Below are 21556 nucleotides of genomic sequence, written 5' to 3' on the forward strand. Positions count from 1 at the left end.
CTCCTATACTTGGTTTGGTCTTTTCATGGGATTTATTGACAATAACAAATATATAGAATATCTCTTGACTTATCCTAAAAACATCAAAGTCTAGTGAATGTCACTTCTGTGCAGCAGCGCAGCATGAAAACATAACTTCAGATTTACTTGCTGCTGCCTTTTATCCAACGACCTGGCACAGCAGTCAGTGAGTTGGGGACAGTGATGCTCCAGTGTAGGACAGACAGACCTGCACTGTCCACTACAGAGAGGAGGAGCATGTCCCCTCTCTATATAAGGCCTGAAAGCCTGTCCCTCCTTGATCTGTCAATGTTCCTCCTCCTTGCCCCAAACACCCCCCCACCCCCACTGAGATTTCCAAACCGTATCCTTGTGCCCTCCTCGTCTCCCATCACTCTGGTCCGAGGGGTCCCAGAGGTTTTTTCTGCCACTGCCACTATCATCATCATCTCTCTCCCTGCTGGACTCAGGGCTCCCACGCCTCACCTGACCTCCCGTACAGTCACACTGCTCTGAAAACCGGCACCTTTTTTTTGACTCCTTGACGCTTTTCTTGGGACGCGGCGCAAGATGCCAGAGCCCACAAAGAAAGGTAGGAGTGTTGTCAGTGAGGGTGAGATTAGCATGTTGCTTCAGAAAATGACATCCAGACATGTTTTAACACATTTTAAGGCAGAAATGCTGAGTTTTAATGCTTGTGAAGCTACTTAACTGTGTTGTACTTCTATCAACGCTGCTTTTATTTCATGTTTGCCTGTGTATTGTTTTTGATTGAGGGGAGCAGAGTCAGTTTTTACTCGCTGCAGGGAACTCCATCACTTTATGGCAAGTCTGCCAGCTTGTTCATAGGAATCTTCAAAGTGACTTTGACAGTGGTATTGTATTACTGATGCATGCGTGCTTCTACTATCCCGGGGGCAAGAGAAGATTTGAGGTTTATGAACAGATACTATTGTTGAAGGGGGTTGGCATACTGGAGTCTTCTGAGTGAAAGATATGATGATGAAGCACAGTGAAGGAATGTTGATGAGCACTGAGCTGGACACAAGCAAAGATGGATGATGCAATGTGGATGAACTTGCCTTAGGATAAATAATACAGCTCATCCTGATTGTGGTTGTCTTCCTGATGATTGATGGAAGCCAAATAGGACCCCTCAGACCTGCCCTCTGCCCATAATCCAAGTCCATATTCAACCACACACAACATCTTAACCCATCCCCTGTACTGCTCTCACTTTGGATCTTCCCTCCACACCATAACGTCAGTCATCTGTACCACCATGTCCATCAACATTCCCTTTTAATCCGCTCTTGTCTGTCATTACGATATGGTATTACTCCCACCCTCCCCGCCCCCCATTAGCTCAGCTCTTTGGGTGTCTGCTGTCAACCCAGACATGCCCATGTAGAGGAAATGGAACATTTTGTTGGGATCTTGGAAGCCTTCCTGATGAGAGCTGATACACGTTTTTAATAAACCCGTGATCCTCCAGAGGTTGATCTGTCTGTAGCAGTTCTTGACACGTCAGGCATGATTTGCACATCGACACTAACACGTGTCTTTGTACACATGATATCTGTTGCATGTCTGCCCATCCTGGAAGAAGGATTTTTTCCTATTATGTTCTTCCCGATGTCTCTTACTTTTTTCCACATTGAAGTTTTTTACGGAGAACTTGGGGTGTTGACTTTGAGGCCAATTTGTGTGGGTGAATGAATGGTATGAATAAAATTGACTTGATTTGACTAGATGGAGATTTTTTATACAGGGTTCGTAGAGGCTCTTTCATGGGCACTGACATATTCACGGACATGATGAATTCCCAAAATGTTTTCTGATCTGACACTTTTTCAAAATCCAAAATCCCATTCCTCAGCATCCAGATTTCAGTCCAGTCTCTTGTTGGATCATTAAGTGGGATTAATAAAGTAGGAGTTTGCAACAGCCAGAGGAAGCTAAAGGTATTGAAGTGATGTAAAGCTCAATGCTAGCTTGTCCTCAGTCATTATGTACCTTTGTACAATAGATTGCGTATGGCTCGGTTGTCCTCGCAGTGTCCATCCACTGCCATAAACATCCCTGATCCCCTCAGAGACAAAGCTGTGGGGAAATAGAGGCAGCAGATTCCAGTCTGCCACAAACACTATCCATAAATAGCAGCATCGCCCCGAGGAGCAGATAAATGAGGGTAGAAAAGTATTGTTCTTTAAATGAGTCTGAACAGCTGAAGTGGAGGAGGCCGGTGCTGTTGTTTTAAACACCCCACTCTCAAGCCTTTAAAAAGTCGGAACGAGATGACGGACTGGCTGAGTCGCCCTCAGATCTCTTGGGGCTGGGATTCTTGTCCCTGGAATAGTTCAGAATGAGTGCACTTTTAATCCCCATCCCTTGTTCCCTGCCATCTCCCTCCGCTGCCACCCGACCCCCCCTCCTCCTCCTCCTCCTCCTCCTCCTCCTCTCCTGTGCCACACACCAAAACAGACATCTCCCTGCCACTCTCCGTCTAGGATGGATCACTCAGAGATTGGCCACCTACCGTCAACCCTTTGACCTGGTGCCCAGAAGCCTTCCAGCACAGTCCTCGCTGCGGTTTCCTTTGCACTAGGTTTTGGGTGTCAGCTGTGGTGAAGCCCATGTCTCCACCTCATGATATTTATTGTCACTAAGTTCCATCACTCTCCCCGAGCTCGGTCCCCTGACACTGTTGCTTTGTGTTACACAACAACACCTCATAAATCAAACCCATGGTTGAATGCAGGAGGAAAGCCTGTCAGCAGCTAATTGCCGCCCAAATACACCTTTCAACTACTTTCAGACATTTAAAGTCTTAAAAAAAAAAGATCCTTGCTGGAGAGCTTGTCAAACCAGATTTGATAGAAATAAAAAGTAAAATAAAGTGAAATAAAGCACTACAGCAGGGGCAATTAGTAGTTCATTTAAGCTCATCGTTATTAATGCAATAAAGGTCTATATTAGGAAAAAATAAAGCTGCCGGCAGTTTGGCTCATGTCGGAGCCTGTATGAGCCCTTCTGTCTGCACGCCAGCAGGGGCAACAGCTGAAAATACCTGCAGCCTTGTCAGCTGCACTGGGAGTCCTCAGAGGTAAAACAAAACCTTTCTCCACTCTCATTATCTCAGGGGTGATGAGACAGAGAGCGAGCGAGTCTCATTCTCGGGTGCATGATGTGACCCTGCAGGATTGTGGCCCAGTGGCCAGCGACACATTGTTTTGAAGTGAGGTGGCAGTGAGGGCTAATTTTGAGCTGGAATGTTCAGAGGGAATGATTACAAATGGAGGGATATCAGAGGCTAAGACGCGATAGGGGAAAATGGTTGTTGAAAACGGTGCATTGTCGGTGGACATAGATGGAATTATGGTTGCGGTATTCATAGACAACAGCTGGCTGCAAGAAAGCCTCTTTGAGGGCAAGAAAGGTTTCTCTGAAAGAGACGCTGAAAGAGGAGCCTCACGTCTCACAACGTTAGATGTGTTACGTGAAAAGAACAAACATCGGATTATTGGCCATTTATATTCAGCATTTTGGGGAGAGAGTCAGACGTTTAATGTCAAGGATACTGGGTTTGAGTATTTAAATTTATGCTCTTCAACTACAGAAAGACAAGTTTGAAAAATACTGGATTAAATTTGACTTTTATTGTTAGGAAACAAACACTGTTTAATGGTCTTTTTTAGCATTTTTCCTTATTTCTTCCTTCTGTTTCTGCAACTGCTCTTAATCCCTGTTGTGACAATCTCATTCTCTCCTTTAAATTAAAAAAAAAGCTAAATTAGCTAATAATAAAATGTAATAAAAAAATAAAAGTTGAGGAAAGATTGTTTCCAAGAGAATCAACAATGAGTCATACACAGGAAACCTTTAAGAATTCACAGATTGGTGTTGACGGTGCTCCTCATGGAGGGCTTTGTGAAACTGACAGGTTCGAACACGTGATGGCAACAGAGCTGTCAACTGTCATCACTGCAAATATGTACCGCTAATCCCTCTGCCCACTTCTTTCTGCCCATTCCCCTTCTTCTCACATATGCAGACCCCCAAATGAATGGTTGACTGAAGTATTGACACCGGATGACAAGCTATTTCACGCCAATGGTTATCAAAATTGGTCTCAAAAATCCATCCTGCATGCACATGAGACATTTGATTTATTTTAGTGATTTAATGTGAGCAATGTAACTTTGATCACCATGATAGATACTTTGTTTATCATTTAAAGCTGGATTTATTCTTGACACGAGTGGTTAACAGTTGTCCCAGCATAGATACCTGTGGCATGAGTTTTGATTTATAGTTCAGCCTTTCACCACCACAACACCAGATGCAAGTGTCATACATGATCAGGCCGGAGACTGTCCCCACAAGACAAATGACAGCATGCAATTGTTTCAGCACATGACCCTAAACAGCATACGTTTGCCATAACAATGGACTCTAACACAGGAAGCCACTGCTCGCTTTCTGTTTCCTACAAATAGTCAATGTGGGTTTTCTTTTAACCATGACCACATTGGTTTCCTACACACTCACACAGGTGATTTCACTTATTCTGTATGATTAGACGTCTTCTCAGATGTCTGTGTGTGTGTACAGACTGTTTGATCGACATCTTCCTGACTTTAGTTCAATTAATCCGGTGACCCCAAATACATCCCAGCATATGTTTAGGGTTTTTTTTTTAGCTGAAAAGACTTCTGCTTATGTTGACAGTGAGCAAAATCTTGTGCCTTCATCTTGTGCAGAGGTCTATTCAGCCAAAATAACAGCAAACACTTGTGGGGTCATGCAGGGCATTTAACCAATAAGTTACTTTAATCCAAAACATGATCTTTCCCAAAACAAGTCGTTTTTGTGCCTGACCATGGACCAAACCTTATCCATAGCAGTGTCAGATCAGAAGACACTTTTAATTTTGCAACAGTGATTTGTCATCCTGACATCATCAGCATCAGAAAACACCATTCGTGAGGGCAAATGCAAAAAAGTATATTGCTGTTTAGATGACTTGTTGTCGGAATGGGATTTGGACTTTGATTAAATGCCCCACAGTAACTGTTTGCAGTCTTTCATTCACAGTGGAGAACAATGGCTCTGCTAGACGTGAGTTACTGAAAAGCAGCAGATTACTTTTTCCAACTATCAACAATCTCCACCAGCATTGGAAACTTGTAGCAGAAAAAAACAAGCAGCCAAATCTGACCAATTACAGTTCTTGTGGTCCCCTTGACTACAGCAGCTTTGTGTGTCCCCCTTAAGACTACGTTGTGCACTTTTGAAAGCTGTTACAAACAATCTGAGCAAGGATAATGAAAGAAAATGTGCTCCAGATGTTGCAAAACTCCCATGACTACTAGGCAACCTCCCATGGCTCTCTGCTCCACTAACCCATTAATAACAAAAGAGGTTAATTTTCTAATCCATTGCATGCCAAAGGCTGCATGGATGCTTTGATCTGCTGGAGCCCTGCATTGAGTCCTGTTACTCCAAATATGTTTCTGTTGCTGCCCCCACAACATTAGTTTCATAAGTCTAGACAAGGCAGAGGGCAAACAAATGGTGTGTCATGAGGGCCTCCTTCATAATCAGTTAAGACTACATGGTGTCTAAGCATGAGGAGCCAGTCATCTAACACAAAGATGATATGGCTTAGTGGTGAATGTATATCAATAAATTAGGTCAATGTGTACAAACAGAAAGACAATTTTAGGTGATTATGCTGATTGCCTTTAAAGACATACAACAAGATATCTCGATGTCCTGTTTGACACTGATATCTTTTGTTTTTCTTTCTTTAGATGAGACGCCAAATGGCCAGCCAGAAGGTGAGTGATAGACATCTAATCTCCCCCTGTCACCTCACAGTCTAGGAGATTATGACAGAAGAATGTATGCACAAGACCAGACATACAATCATCAATACTTTGCTTAAAAATTAGGGGAAGTTGTGAAGGAAGGACAACAGGAGTTTAGGAAGACAATAAGTCACCAACCCTTGTTTGCCTTAAGGGATAAACTGAGCACATCTACACATGTAATATGACGATCACAACCCTGAACTTGGCGTGAATGTGCAAACACAGCCACATAGGAGTGTAAATGTGGAGCCAATAGTCGGCAGTATGGACGTGCTGCTGTGCTCCAGAGTGATCTGTAGAGACGACCAAGCTGTCAGCATCTCTGAAATTCCTCTTGCCAGCCAGCTGATCCCTCTCTGTTGATTCAGCTGACGCCCCGACCGTCCCATGTGAGCAAGGTGCTGGCATGCAACTGGCTTGTTGCCGGCGCTGAGATTTGACCTTGGTGCTGCAGCATCTTGAGGCTCCGACATGGTCAGAGGGAGAGCTCGGTACTCCTAAAGTCTACCTAAAAATGTCCCCGATTTGTCGGATAAATAATTTCTTTAGACTTATTCAAGTATGCCAGTCAGATCTTAGTTGTAGCTTAGAACAGTGGTCAATCAACTACTTATTGACAAAGTAATTACATTACTGCACCTCCAAAGCCTTCATACCCACATGTTATATATCTACTTTATTTACAGTATTAACCATCCACAGCTAGCTTAATGTTATTCTCAGTGACAACATGCAGCTGCACTTCATGATTCCCGTCCTCACAGTGAAGCTTCAGGCTTCACAAAAACTACAACTCTGAACTAAACCAGGTGAATCCTGAATGTGGGTTAACGTTAGATAAGAAGAGACAATGTGAGACAGCAACTGGAAGGCACATTTCTCCTCTTTTAGTGGAGGCTAACTGCTTCCCAACATGTCAAAGCAGGAGTGCCCCCATAGTTTAAAGCACTGAACATGACCCCAGTTCGAGTCCGGCTGGATATCAACACTCCACTGTCAGTAATAAAGGCTTAAAATTCACTCCAAAATAAGTAGAAGTAGTAAAGATTGTTACAGGGATTAGTAACTATAGTGTAATTGCTGAATTTCAAATTGTAATCCTTTATTCTACACATTACTGAAAAACTATTCACGTTGCCGTAACATGTTAATAAGTGATGCATTACTGCCCAACACAGATCATAACATGTGCAACAACACATGGATAAACAGTTCAGGGGTAACTTGCATTTCATGATCCAGTAAAGCCATTTTCAGTGGAATCTTTCTCGTCGCCAACACTAACACACCTTAGTACAAAGTGAGAGAGTCTAACATGATTACTTTAGATATATAATGAATGCACAACACTGCCTGACAATGCACGACATTTCCACCGAGTGTTGCAGTGGTGCTATATATATATAAAAAAAACAAAAACAGAACTGGTAAATCTTAGCAGCAAAACCACTGCAACACCTTGACGGAAGTATAAAGTATGATTCAGCCTCTTGGTAGAATTTTAACTTAGTGTTTATTGATGTGAATTTCAACTGTGAACCTAAATGACATTTTCAAAATCCTAATCTTGACACATTAACAGCACATTTTGTACATTTTTAAGCAGGGTACAGTACGTTATTCCTGTTTATGTCTGTATGTTATTTCAAATGTGAGAATGGTCTGCAAAAATATGACTTATTGTGATAAAGTGTGTATGCCTACGTGGAGGCAGGTGGGTGGGTGTAGAAGTGTGTGTTTTGTACAAGTTTGTCTGTTTGAGTGTGATTGTGTCTGTTTGGTGCGTACATGTGAGTGTGAGACTGAGAGAGGCATTGCAGATGCTGAAGCTTTGTGCTTATTAAAAGCAGCTGTTCCATCCACCACTATATTTGTCACATGCTCAGAAAGTGTTGCCCCAGACAGTAACGGTGCCCCGCCCCTACCTGAGATTTCCCTGGAGGTCTCTCCACCCCCAGGTGGGTAACGCTGATGCCCCCCTCCTGCCCTGCCAACCCCTTCACTTTTCTTTTGCACATCACACTCACATCACGTGTTTGTTTTGGTGTGTGCCATCACATTTTTTTTTTTTAATTCACTTTGAGAGGCCTGCAACTGCACTTTTCTTGTGGAGGTATGATTGCTCAACACACACAAATAGTTAATGAGGTTAGCTATAGGTAAGCCACCCCACTTACTGCGCACATATCCACATGCCCGCACTGCTCTATCTGCACTTGTCTTGAGGCTTGGCGCTCGCACTAACTCAAGCTGTGGCTGTCTTTCTATTTGTGCAACTGTATTGAGTGATCACACAGGAGGTACTGTATAGAGGGATTGGGGAAGTTGGTTTTTTTTGCTGACTCTATTAACCTCAGTCAACCATCTTTATAATATGAAGTCCCGAAACAAAAAAAAGGCACTAAAATGTTATCATACAGGTCATAAATATGATTCAATACATCATAAATAATACAGTTCGTTATTTAGTTAGTTCATTAAAATGGGGCCTAAAAAATATGAAGCTTTATATTTTTCCTTTAACCTCCAAATCACTTGGTTAAAAAATTATTTTACTGATTGTAATATTGAACCTATATGACTGGAGGTTAAAGGAAACGTATCAAGATTTATATATTGTTTTATGTTCCATTTCCATGATCTAACCAACTGTTCTATTTATTGATGCATTCAGTTGTATTTTTGACTTATCTGGCAACCTTTTACTGACTTTAGTCTGTGTTGGGGCTCCATATTCTAAATTTAATGGCACATGCAATCAGGTTATTTTATTTAAACTGTGCGAGTCAGTAAAAACCCTGCCTCCTTGATCACTCGACAGTATACAGTATATATGCTATGACCAGATAGATGTTTCAGTGGTGTTCCTGATCACAAAACAAAATACGATGTGGCATACTACTTTTTTGCTTTAATAATAAATTAACATTATTTTGGATGAGTCATTTTTACATTTTGTGGTCATTATCTGGTCATTAGCTATTTATAAACACCTCTTTTGAGCAAGCATCGTCTTGCAAGGCTGCCGGTGTTTGTGCTCGATGCTTGCTGCTCCAGCCTGGCGCTTTGTCTGCTGTACAGAGGCGGTAGCTGAGGGGAAAGAGCCAGTAGAGACTGATGGGAAGAAACCAGAGCCCCCAGAGCCTGAGCCATTACAGGCTGTGGTGGCCAAGGAGCCGCCAAGCCCCACTGAGAACGGCTCAAACCAGCCACAGCCTGGTGGGGTTGGGGTGAAAGAGCAAGCAGAGTCCGCTAACTCTACTGTAAAAGAAGAGGGACCTTGCTCTCCCCCACCACCTGGTAAGTATACCTGTTAAATATGAATCAGTCTCTCTTAGCCGAATGCATGTTTTTACCCCTCCAGCTCTTCTACTCAAATGCTGCTGAAACAAGCCCTGAAAGTCTTACTAGTCGTGCACCTCTGTTGCACACTACATAGCTCAGCAGCATTGCAAAAACTTTTATCTAAAACTTGGATTTACTCTTTTGGAAGCTAATACTGTAGATTAGTTTTACTTCCCTTCTAACAAAGCTGTAGACTTCACTCACTTCTACTGATTGGAGATATGCATTAATTTATAATTAGCTTTTCAAGCAGTTGTCTCATTCCAATATGACTTTAATGGCATGCAAACGTCAAAGACATGATAAAATTATACTTGCACCTGAAAACTTCATTATGCAGTGTTACAGTAACACTTGGTGCAGTGTTGTAAGTTTTCAGATGTCTAAGAAAAGACTAATATAGACTAATTAATTAAAAAACCAATAGAAGAAGTACTCAATAAATCCTGAAATGGCAAACTGAAGGAGATGCAATTTATATGCAAGGTGAGTCACCAAATTAAATTCTTTGTGAGCTTTATTCTGTAATCCAGAAACATTAATGAAAATGCAGAATGACATCTAGATGTAGTGTTGAAGAGCTGGATTCTTTGCCTCAGTTTTATTTACATAGTATCCTCAGTTGAGCTGGAAGGAATTGATTTCGATAATTGGAAACAGAAAGGAGATACAACTCAGATAAAAAGCAGAGATTCATTGCAGTTAAACAGAATTTCGAGCTTTCTTTGGCTTGGTCATGAGCATTTTTGCAAACTTGTGTTGCAGCTGCTGCTTAAACGCTGATTTTTTTTATTTGGTGCAAAAGAGCATTCGCTTGTGCTACGGCAGCTTGAGAAGCTTGCAGCAATGAGCACAGAGCCCTGATCTTACCCACATTTATGATCTCACATTATTTCATCTCTCAGACATAGTGAGGGTCTCACAGGGCACAAGTCAATCAACTTGGCGGATATTTTGGTCTCAATCATCCTGTCCAAGAGCTGCATGTCATATTCCATTCAAAGTCTTGTCTCGCATGTCTGATCGATGGCTTTGTTGGCCTGCCAATGATGGACTTGGAGCTTTTTGATAGGTGGGTCTATTTGTCAATGACACCTTTATTACAGATGATGATGCTGCTGCCACCACATGCCCATCGCCAACACCCCCAACAGGTTGGTACCTACAACAAACCTTATACGCCTTCCTAATTTTTTCTTCCAAACTTGTGAGGACGGCTGCCATGAAGCACTTATATTAAATCGAGCTCAGATCACTAAGTACCCTGAAGTTACAATCTGCGAGTATACGCTAGCAGCGTGGCGCAAAGAATGGCAATGTCAGTCATTTGGTTATATTTTGGGTTCATATTTTTTTGCTCCACTGATGACAGGAATGTAAGGATCTTTTTTTGTTTTTTTTTGTTTGGTGATTTTAGTCTTGCTAAGTTTAAGAAAAGACAAGTTCAAATGGGATATGTTTTGGTATAAATGTTCATGTCAGGTATGTAAATATTCTTATGTATGTCTGTGCACTGACATACATGTAGAAAAATGTGTGATTTCTACATGCGTAATACTACAGCATAATTCCTACAAGCACACCAACCTTTATTTAATGATCTCAAATAAAGGTATGGATGTGACAATGATATTTTACATGTATATATTATGCATAAAAAATAAATACATGGATGCTTATGATGTATATGTAAATGAATTTTAATATACACATGCACATTACTGTTGTTAAAACCTTTTTAACTGTATCTATTAAAAGGGAATGCAGCTAAATTTTGAATATTCTATTTTGATATTATATTGCATGAGTTCCCTCAGGCAGCTATTAAATAAGCTCCAGCCTTCAGAAATAAAGTATAACAGAGAGCCGAAGTCGTGACGCTACATCCATGATAACCTCTGTTCCACTAGCCTCCATAACTCAATGCAAGTCCTCATTCAGTATTTTTTTTTCAGAAAAATAAAGCATGTTCTTGGTGTTTACTTTCCGTATTCTGAGCTAATTTGGCTTTCACTATAGCACTTACTTACTTAATTATGTGATTTTAACAAAGTTAAACAACAATATTGTGAGCATACAAAAAACTACAGCAGCCAAGAAAAGCACAGCAATGCGGGTACTTGTTACAAATGTTATTGTAACTTGTCTATATCAATAAAATTCAGCACCACTCTCTTCTAATGTCATTTCAACATTCATTCATTTTAGCTGTAATCTCTGCTGTGTAAAAACATCCACACTGCTGTTATTACTGTTGAGGTTATGTTCCAAGCCTGTATTTTTAATTATTTCCATTATTACAAAAGTCAGTACGATTTTAAACAAGGTTTTCTTACTTTGCAGTCCCTCCAGGAAGTTGCGATTTTGCAAATGCTATAATTAATGCAAATTCAAGAACTCTCTGCAATATTTACGAGAGCTGGCAATTTTGCCAAACTAAATCTACAGATCACTTGTGATTTGGACCAATTGTCACATTTCACGTAATGGTTACTTACATCATCAAAACATGCATTCAGCAAGGATCTAGACGCGCATTCAGGTGGAAGATGAACAAATCTCACCTGCCAACAAAAATTACTGCCATTGACCATACAAAACAATTCCCATATGTTCCCAAAGGAGGTTTGCATTCAGTCAGTCAGAAGAACACGAGTTGATATGTAGTTCAGACAGCAAAGATGGACATAATCCACCTCAAACATAAAAATGAGGAAATATTTTTATGTTAATTAATTTATTCTAATGGAATTATTGACTGATTTTATTTGGTGCTAATGTTAAGATGAAAGTTTATCTAATAAAGGCTCATAAATGGAAGTTAAGTACAGTATTTTCTTTTTTATATAACTTCGAGCCCATGGTTCTCATATTCACAGAAAAAAAGCACTGAAATATAGTTGTTTCTGTGCTATGCAGTATGCTTTTTATCAAAGGAAGTGATTACGGTACATATAACTCTTCATTGGTAGTAGTTTTTAAAAAATCACATTTTTTTCCTCCACTTGCAATTTTTCCAAATTTCGCAATTTTACTGTGATAAGATCACATAGAAGCATTTTTGGCCACAATAACCGCAAAAAAACTCAGCAAAATCCTTGAAGGACTGACTCTGGAACAAAACTCAGAAGTTCCTGTTTCACTTCGGCTCTCTATTAATCTTACATCAGTGAATTTTGTTCTGATTTCTGGCTATAGTAAGAGAACAGATCATGCTAACGAATAGCTAGTTAAACGTCTCTTCTGTGCCATGAGATAAGCATAGTATTGATTCCCTTTTATGTTGGTACACTTAATCTATTTATTTTTTGTGAAATACTGTGACATTTTGTAAATTCACTTAATTGTTTTCAAAGTATCAACATCAGTTTCCTCTCTTTGTGTCCAAACCTACCTCTGTGACATATTTAGCCTAGCTTACCCCGACTAGCTTAACTTCCAACGACTCCAAAATGGTCTTAGTTAGTGTTACGTTTTATCTTGTTAGCTAGCAAGCTAGTTGCCAATGTATCCAAGTGTCAGATAGGTTTTGTTCAGAGCTGATAAAAAGGTTTAAGGTCAGCAACTTCACTAAAATTTCTGCAATGCTACATGCAGCTGTTGGGCCTAATAGTTGTTGGTCAGAAATATCTCCCTATATGTGAGGTAACTAGCTAAACTGCGATGCCTCATTTTCTATTTCTACACATTATATACATGCAAAGAATATGTAAATAACAGTTTTGGTTGTTGGAAGGTGCCTTTGACAGAGCTAAGCTAACTTCCCTGCAATATTCTTCATGCTATGTACTGAGCATACGTAATTTGATGTTGTTCTTCTCATCTTACTAGCAAGGTAGCAAATAAGTGAATTTACCAAAATGTCAGACCATTCAAAATTATCTTGCTTACATGTTCATTTCACTTTGTTAGAGATATGTCACCATTTGGGACTGCATGAGAGACAATCCTGGATGCTTCTCATTAAAAAGGTTAATAAAGCAGCTGTCTGCGGGGGTTAACCAGATTTTCTGCTTGAAGCGTTTTGCCTTGTAAAACCAAAACGTACTCGAAAAACATCTGATAAAGCATAAATTTCTCTTGTGTGTAGCTTGTCCGCATATGTTTTTGAAAATGTGCTATACGAGCCACACAGTGGTGATATTTATTTTTTATTGTAGGTGGTTTCAAGCATTTTGGTTTTACAAGAAAAAAGGCTTCATGGAAGTCATGGTTAACATGGTTTTCCAGTAAAGAGCAGCTCACAGTCGCTTGCCTAAACATTTTAATGGTAGGCAACAGGGTCAAATCCATGCTCACCCAATTATCACACTGGTGTAGACACAATATTCATCAAACAATCCCAAGTAGTTGAGTTTATCCTGATTAATTTCAATGATAACTGTGCTTTTTTTCACAGAAGATGCCAATTCACTCAAGAAACTCTCAATTGAGCTGCCTAGTAAGATCCCTCTGTTAAATCCTACCACCATTTCAATACCTCTGACCAAACTGGTAGCTCTAAATGACAATGACCAACTGTCTGAATGTAGGAAACATGTTGGAGACATGTTTACTCTAGATGCTTTGGCGTGTTTGGAAGTATTAACATACACCTGTTAATGCACTTTTTATTCTTAATTAGACTTTTAGGATGTAACTATGATCTTTTTTCGTTTTCTGAACAAATAAATTGCCATTTATGTGAATACGTTTGGAATTCTGATCATGACGCAGCTGTATATTACATAAAACATTCAATCAGCAGCCCCTATTCAATCAGTATTCAAAATATAGGGTTTTTTTTGTCAGTTTGGAGTTAAAAGACTGTTCAGAATTCCTAAAGTCAATGCTTGCAAGTCATTAATTGCTTGTTGGTTTTAATTTCCATGAGTGTGTGCTTGCCTCAGTGGACTTTACAGTACTATTCCTTACAATATGCTGTAAATTTCTCTTTGTTTTTGTTTAGATGATAGCGTGCCAGCCATGGGGAGAAAAGACTCAGGTAATTAAGTGGTAGTTAAAAAAAAGACTTTTATGGTTAGTACAGTGTACCAATGATGTTTTCATTCACTTCAAGAGGAAACCAATACTGAGAAGATCAGAATGTGGCTCAACCAGTTTGATTCTTTTCCTAAATAGTTGCTCAGTTGGAGCCATTCCAGTAGCTTTGCATAATCCAGGATCATTTGGTCAAAGGCTATGTGCAATATGAGAAATGCTCATTTTGTCATCCTTGCAGCTTGTTGGACATTATGGGGCTTTTGGTAAATTTGATCTTTTTCATTTGCGCTCGGAGAAAGTCAATAAAAAGTCAATTTTGTTAATAGTGAACTTGCATCAAGTGTCGAGAAAGATCTCCGTCCAGGAACCAACACAGACCATAACAACTTTTACAACATCTGGATAACAACTATGTGATTTATCAACGTTCAGACCTGCATCAGGAAAATAAAGAATTTAGAAAGCCAATTAATGTGCATTTCATAATGCTTATCATTTGCTGAAATGTTTTTACCTGTGGCTTTTAAAGGAAATTAGATGCCTTTTGCTCTGTTTTTCATATTGTCTGTTCCATGCTTTCCATGTTGCAAAGAGCTTAATTACTGCTGCTGTATGAGATATGATGGTTGAAAGTGAGGAAATGTGAGAACTGTATGTCTGTCTGTCTGTGTAACTCCTCTGGTAAGCCTAAAATGTTCAGATGAAAAATGGAAGGTGGGTGCTTGAATTCCCGTAACTGTATTGATTTATTATTCCTTCCAAAATGGCATTCGGAGCTCTGTGTTATGTGTCTCTCCTAAATGACCAGTGTGGTCTCTGGGAGAGGGCCAGGCCCCAGAGGAACTGGAAAAGCCTGTTGACAACCCACCACTGTCCATCCTGCTGATAGAGAAACCCCAAAGTGGCACTGTTCAACTGGGTGAGTGACAGCTTAATAAAAAAGAAGTTAAAGAGGAGTTGAACATGGAAATTTTAGATATTGGTAACAGTATTTACATGAGGGTGGTGGACAGCCAAACCATCCGTATTTGTACTTCTTCTGATAAGGTAGGCTTCAGCCTACTATGAACGCTCCGTTTGCAATGTTACCCCTACTTCCTCCTTGTGGTGACATCAGATTGTTCGCACATGCCCACAAATGGCCATCCGTCGGAGGCCTTTGTTGTTCACGTTGTCCACTCATATTTTGAAAGGGATTTGGGCTCGAACATGTACAGATGTATTTGAGAAGATTCCATTTTGAGTAAGGAGTGAGAAAAAGAAGTGAAGTCCCACTACTATTGTGTGTTTACGTGGCATCTGGAGCCGCTAGAAGTCTGCCAAGGGGCAGCTTCAGGAAGCTGGCCAATCAGAGCAGAGTGGGCTCATTGGGAAGGGGGTCTTAAAGAGGCAGGGGCTAAAACTGCCTGTTTCAGACAGAGGCTGAACTGAGGGGCTGCATAAAGAGCCAGTAGAAGATAAATAAGGAACTTTTTGAGCTGTAAATACAGACCTGCATTTTATGTCCTCTTTAAAGAGGCATTTTGAGAATATAGTACTTCTGTAATATGTAGTATCATTTATTAATTCAGCGTTCATTGTGAGTTTAATGGCTTATAGATTGGGTGCACAGCTCTCTGTGGTCATATTGCATTTTCTGCATATCCAAAGGTGGAGACATCACCTTTGTTGCCAAAGTGGAGGCCAAAGATCTTCTCCGCAAACCCACTGTCAAGTGGTTTAAAGGAAAATGGATGGATCTGGCCAGCAAGACAGGGAAGCACTTACAGCTGAAAGAGACCTTTGACCGTGTAACCAAGGTACACCAAAGCAACTACCCACCCCCACCACCCACTGCCACCAATGTGAGCACCACCGTACATGCTAATGGTGCTGCTATACCAATTCTTGCTGTGTGTATCACCTTTGGCAGATCCACACATTTGAGATGCACATCATTAAGGCCAAAGAGAATTATGCTGGAAATTACAGGTGCGAGGTCAACTACAAGGACAAGTTTGACAGCTGCTCCTTTGACTTGGAAGTTAAAGGTTTGTCAAAGCACATGCTGTTCATTTTTGTATGTCCATTAGATGGATCACAAAATGCAGACAAGCATAAAAATATAATTTTGTGTCATTACTGTCTTACAGCTGAACAGAGCTCACAGACTCTTGATATTCGATCAGCTTTCAAAAGAAGGTAATGAAAGTAGAGTGATGCAACTACAAGACATGTTGATATTGTGAAGGAGTCAACAGCAACCATAATAAATTGCAAAAGTATTTCCTTTTTTTCTTTTCACATGAACAAACCAAAGTATTTATTTCAGGGAACAGGATCTCTGGAAAATTATTAATACTCATAAATGCTCCTGAAATGTGAAGAAAAGAAGAAGCACCGTTACATGAGATACAATTATGAACATTTCACCTTTAAGTAATATTATTGTATTACATGTAAGTGTGACTAGATGGTTGTAATAATGTCATTAACCTTTCTCAAAGGTAATTACAAATCAACCAGCCGTCTCGATGTGTTTACGTAGTTAAAGGCCAACTCTTGCATTTTAAGTCTCCCTCCAAACAATGTGCCTGGAAAGCAATACAAAGCATCCCAGTTTGATTGCATTATCACAATGTTACTGCTCAGTAATGTTGCTTCAACATTGCAGCAACACTGTGGCAATATTACCTGGGACAGGTCTTGATGTGTCTTACACAAACCACCTTATTTCAAGCCTTTATCTGAAAAAGACCCCAAAAAAAGGGGGGTTTTGTGTAAGCACCAATCGTGTGTTAGCTCAGATCTAATACATCGATTGAAGTCAGAGCATTTGCTTTGTGTTGCTCTTTTAGCATTGTTTTCTAGTGCCTGTAACTGTTTCATCTCTAATTAAATCTTTATTAATCTCTCCTTGTTAACAACAGCAGTGAAGGACAAGAAGATGCAGGGGAGCTTGACTTTAGTGGTCTCCTTAAACGTAGGTGAGAATCACATCCCGACCCTGAGTGGATTCTGTCCCTTTTCAGTATTTTTAAGCCCTTTTTTTTTGGATGTGCTTCTTTTCTCTTTCTTTTAAATCTGTCATAAATTTGTATTAGGCTGCTGTATGAGTGGCTACAGATGATATATTATGCTATACCAAAACTACTGTGGTGGCTCAAAATAAACACCATGATGGCAGTGACACAGTTCACCAGCGAAATTATACATTTATTTTGGGCTTGTCTCTTCTTCTCCCCTACATATTCAGAGATCAAAGGTTAGTAGAGAGAAAACCATAGGTATTAAAACGATTAGACCTTACTGCGGGTGAGTACTGTAATCCTGTAGAGTCCCCAGCATGACATGTAGCTCTAGGAATTGGACAAGCAAGAGTGTTGGCCTACTGTAGTACGGTAACACTTCATTTGAAGGCAGCATTCCTAACTGCTCTGTCAGCAATCTGTAATGATGGAAATGGGCCTTGCATCATAAACACTCTGGGTGACTGCTCTTCATCAAGTCATGAAGTCAAAGTCCACCTTTATGAGGCAAAGAGCACCATTTTGGATCATTAATGATGTGCTAGTGGGCCATGGAGAAATGATGCTGTAAAATAGTGTTATCGCTACATTGTCATTTTATTTCAATTTAGAAATTGCCTGAAAATAAACTGCGCCTGAAAATAAACAGATGAGAAACTCAAGCAAAGAATGGAATAATATTTTCTGCTATTCACCTCCAACCTTTCAGACATTTGGGAAAATGTCAAAGAAAGAAAGGGCTGATTGAATGTTCTTTATTCAAACTAATGTATACACTCATGGCCAGGGAGAAGTGTTTATTAACTTGGATCTCACAAATTTAACCATCTCCGATACACATGTCTATCGTCTAACAATGTCGGAGCATCTCTGAAGTGATCACTCAAACAAACACCAAACAAAGGGATGGGCCAGTTCATGAGAGCAAAATGAAAGATGTGCTCATTAAGAAAAATCTTTTTTGCAGGTTTTCCCTAAATCTTTGCTGCATGCTGCATATAAACATTACCACACAGCATTAGTGTGTTGAATGACACAGCTTTTAGTCCCACAAAAACGAAAATATATTGATCTGTTTCTGCTCCTGTGTACTAGTTTAATCCTACAACATTCTTGTTGCATCTCCTGCACTTACTCTCAATTCTTGTACAGTAACAGTGTCCAGACTAAAAGAACCAAACCCGAACTTCCTCATTAATTGAATTCCCCTTTAATATTTCCTCATTCATCTCCAGATGCACGCTACTAACCTTAAAGAGCCGTTTTACCCATATTCTTATGGATTCCATGGCAACCATGCATGTTCAAGAAATAAAACAGCAAAGTAAATTATTCGTACTCATTGTACTCAAAATTTCTCACATTTATAGTAATTTTCAAAACAATAGCTCAAACCTTTACCTTCACTTTTAATTAACAAAGCATTTGAGCCTTGTTAATTAATTGGTTTTTGTGTTGTTTGTAGTTCTTCTTCTCGTCAGTTTTTTGACATACTTCATGTACCAAGCATGTATGTCAATGCATCAAGTGAGAGGTATAAATTGTGAAAAATATTGTTAATTTGTAAATCAATGCAAACAATATAATTTGTCATCAAAACTTAGAAAACCACTAGAAAACCACAAGCTGTCTGTTTTTGGATATTTGATAGATAAATCTATGGTAGACTAGATGTGGAGGAATTATCGGTATAACTATAACTATCTATTTTATGACATTTCCTTGGTCAGTCTTTCTTATTTTTGTTCCATGGATCTGTCTTGAACATTTCAGTTAAATCCTGATAAACACGTGAAACATGCAGGTACAATTAACCCATCTCAACGTCTGAGCAAATTAGAGAACATCTCTGTGTTTTGTGTTAATAGTTCTGCCTCCCAATCACACTTAACATTTGACTCCAGGGCCGATATCAACAGAGATGTAGACAGTTCACTATGCCCATCCCTTTGTGTGACATGTCCTGAGGAATACTCTGCGAGGCAATAGATTAAGCAAACCAAAAAAGCCAGAGCAGGAAAGAAAACTTTAATTCAAGTAAAATAAACTGTCATTGTACAGTATATGTTTGACTTTCTGAGACCCAAAGGGAGATCTCCTACTCATGCCATTGCCTCTAGGCTCCCTATCCTATCCTTTCCTTGAGGTTAATGAGTAGTTCCTCAGGACACGTTGCGAACACTAGCCTATGACTTCTACCCTCACACCCTCCCCTCGTATCTGGCACCACTAGGGAGCCTAAACAGCAGGAAGAGACCCCAGAGGTGGATGTGTGGGAGATCCTGAAGAATGCCCGACCTGACGAATACGAGACGATTGCCTTTAAATATGGCATCACAGATCTGAGGGGCCTGCTGAGGAGGATGAAGAAGATTCCTAAGGAGATAAAGAAGAGCGAAGGTAAGTCGCTGTTTCCAAATGTTAGATGTGCACCTTTGGTATAGGTGCATTGTAACAATACTCAATAGGTGATGTCAATCTTTATGTCTGGCCACAAGGGAAACTTGATCAGTGACCTCTGACGTAACCTTTGTCTTGTCTTTTCAAAGCTTTTGCAAAGAAACTGGAACCTGCATATCAGGTTGATAAGGGTGGAAAGATCCGCTTGGTGGTGGATCTGGCCGACCCCACAGTTGAACTGAAGTGGTACAAGAACGGACAGGAAATCAGGCCCAGTCCCAAGTATGTAATGACATTTTTCTTTGGTGTATCTTCTACGACTGTCCCCCCTTCAACTCTGCACAAATGAAAATGCATTTTATAAAAGAAAATGTACTTCATTTGTTTGCTTTACCAGTCGTCTGGTATTACTTGTTTTCATTTTGTCACTTCTCTAAAGCACAATGGTTCACATAGTTTAAAGCACACACGGATAAATTTGGTTTTTGCAGTCTTTTCACTAATTTACTTTAAGCTCAAAAGCACATCATATACCACATCAACCTAGAATAGAAATATACTAAAACATAATATTGGCTTTACAAGAAACACTGTTCTCTATATCATGTACAACCAGCCCTTACCATTGTACTGTGAACCATTGCAAGCTGATGTCCAGTGAACAAATAACGTACTCCCGACTTGAATGTGGCTCATATTATTTTCCACAGATCACACACACATATTAGGAATATTATGAATTTGTAGGGGTATATATGTAAATGGCCCCAGAGCTACATTTGGGTGTAAATGATGAATGAATTGTTGTGTTTAATTGCCATGAACTACTGTACATGTCCTTCTTTGTACAAGAAAAAGGTGGTACCTCCTTCACAGGTCTTTAACCAAGTCTGGCTTTGAATTAGACAAATAGCATCACAAAGATCTTTAGCAAGAGAGAGAGTGCAACCTCCCCATAAAACAAAACAATTATTATATAGGCTTCATGATTATGTTTAACAGCACTAAAATGTCTAACATGACAGTAAAAAATGTCCCATTTAATGGCACTAAAATGCCTGACGTGATGGTAAAAATTGTCCGGTTAGTGGTCTACAAGAGGTCCGGCAATAAATTCCAGAAACCCATTCGGTACCGATAGAACAAACTATTATTGGCACGGAAAAACAGTCTGGACCAGCAGCCTGTGGACCACTGGCACAGAATCCTGTTCCGTGTCAGTAGTCGGTAAATTATTGCACCAGTTCCGTAGCTGGTGCTTTTTTCTTAATGCTAAAACTGTAAAGCTGTCATAATTCATATTTTTATATCAACAATGGATGAAGTGGCTCATATAAAATATGTTGCTCTAAGTGACAAACCCAACTCGCATTTTAGTGTCTTTCAGCTTTTTTGGTTCACTCTCACCGTCATTTCCAGAAGCAGGAAGTTGTTTTTGGCAAAAAAAACAAACTCTGATAAACCCACTGTAAACTACCTGCTCAGCACCAAACAGCAGAGAGACAAAGTTAGCGACTAGCTGGTGAACATAGTGAGGGATTTAGCTAATAAAGAGACAGCTATTTCTCCCAGCAGTTGGTGGAGAGCAAAAAAAAAAAAAAGAAACATGACTCCAAATAAATGCTTACGTTGCTCTGTATCAGCTGGGTGTGTAAATAAGCACCTGTTAGCTTATAAGTTTGCCTATTAACTGGAAAGATTATGTCACTGTTTGAGGCTCGTTTCCACTCCTGTAAGTGGCCAAGAAATTAATTAAGGCAATTTTAACTGAACGACTCAAGGTAAATAAAACATTTCCCTCATCTTATATGTCTAAAAATTGATAAAACTTTTTATATCTCGTGATAGGGTACCTTATTGGTCTTTGCTTATAAGGCTAATAATAGCAGCTCTCTGCAATAGCATCGTCAGCATTCTGCACTGTATACACTATAGTAATACCAG

General features: G+C 39.8%; 1 protein-coding gene across 13 annotated transcripts in view; it reads left to right on the plus strand.

Moving 5' to 3' along the window:
- Positions 1-313: 313 nt before the first annotated feature.
- The window catches only part of mybpc1 (myosin binding protein C1), a 33715-nt gene continuing 12472 nt past the window's right edge, over positions 314-21556 (plus strand). For 3 of the 13 annotated variants that reach the window (XM_044343369.1, XM_044343373.1, XM_044343376.1), the window contains exons 1-15: positions 314-592; positions 5817-5843; positions 7763-7834; positions 8958-9176; positions 10328-10375; positions 13621-13662; positions 14170-14205; positions 15013-15123; positions 15855-16003; positions 16117-16234; positions 16337-16385; positions 17114-17170; positions 17440-17448; positions 19446-19612; positions 19762-19894. In XM_044343369.1, the coding sequence (XP_044199304.1) occupies positions 571-592; positions 5817-5843; positions 7763-7834; positions 8958-9176; positions 10328-10375; positions 13621-13662; positions 14170-14205; positions 15013-15123; positions 15855-16003; positions 16117-16234; positions 16337-16385; positions 17114-17170; positions 17440-17448; positions 19446-19612; positions 19762-19894 (1259 nt within the window). In that variant the 5' untranslated portion in view covers positions 314-570. The remainder of the gene's footprint in view (positions 593-5816; positions 5844-7762; positions 7835-8957; positions 9177-10327; positions 10376-13620; positions 13663-14169; positions 14206-15012; positions 15124-15854; positions 16004-16116; positions 16235-16336; positions 16386-17113; positions 17171-17439; positions 17449-19445; positions 19613-19761; positions 19895-21556) is intronic. The other 10 variants (XM_044343372.1, XM_044343375.1, XM_044343371.1 and 7 more) reach the window with 9 other exon arrangements.

The sequence above is a fragment of the Thunnus albacares genome, chromosome 23 (assembly GCF_914725855.1).
Source record: "Thunnus albacares chromosome 23, fThuAlb1.1, whole genome shotgun sequence".
Lineage (NCBI taxonomy): Eukaryota > Metazoa > Chordata > Actinopteri > Scombriformes > Scombridae > Thunnus > Thunnus albacares.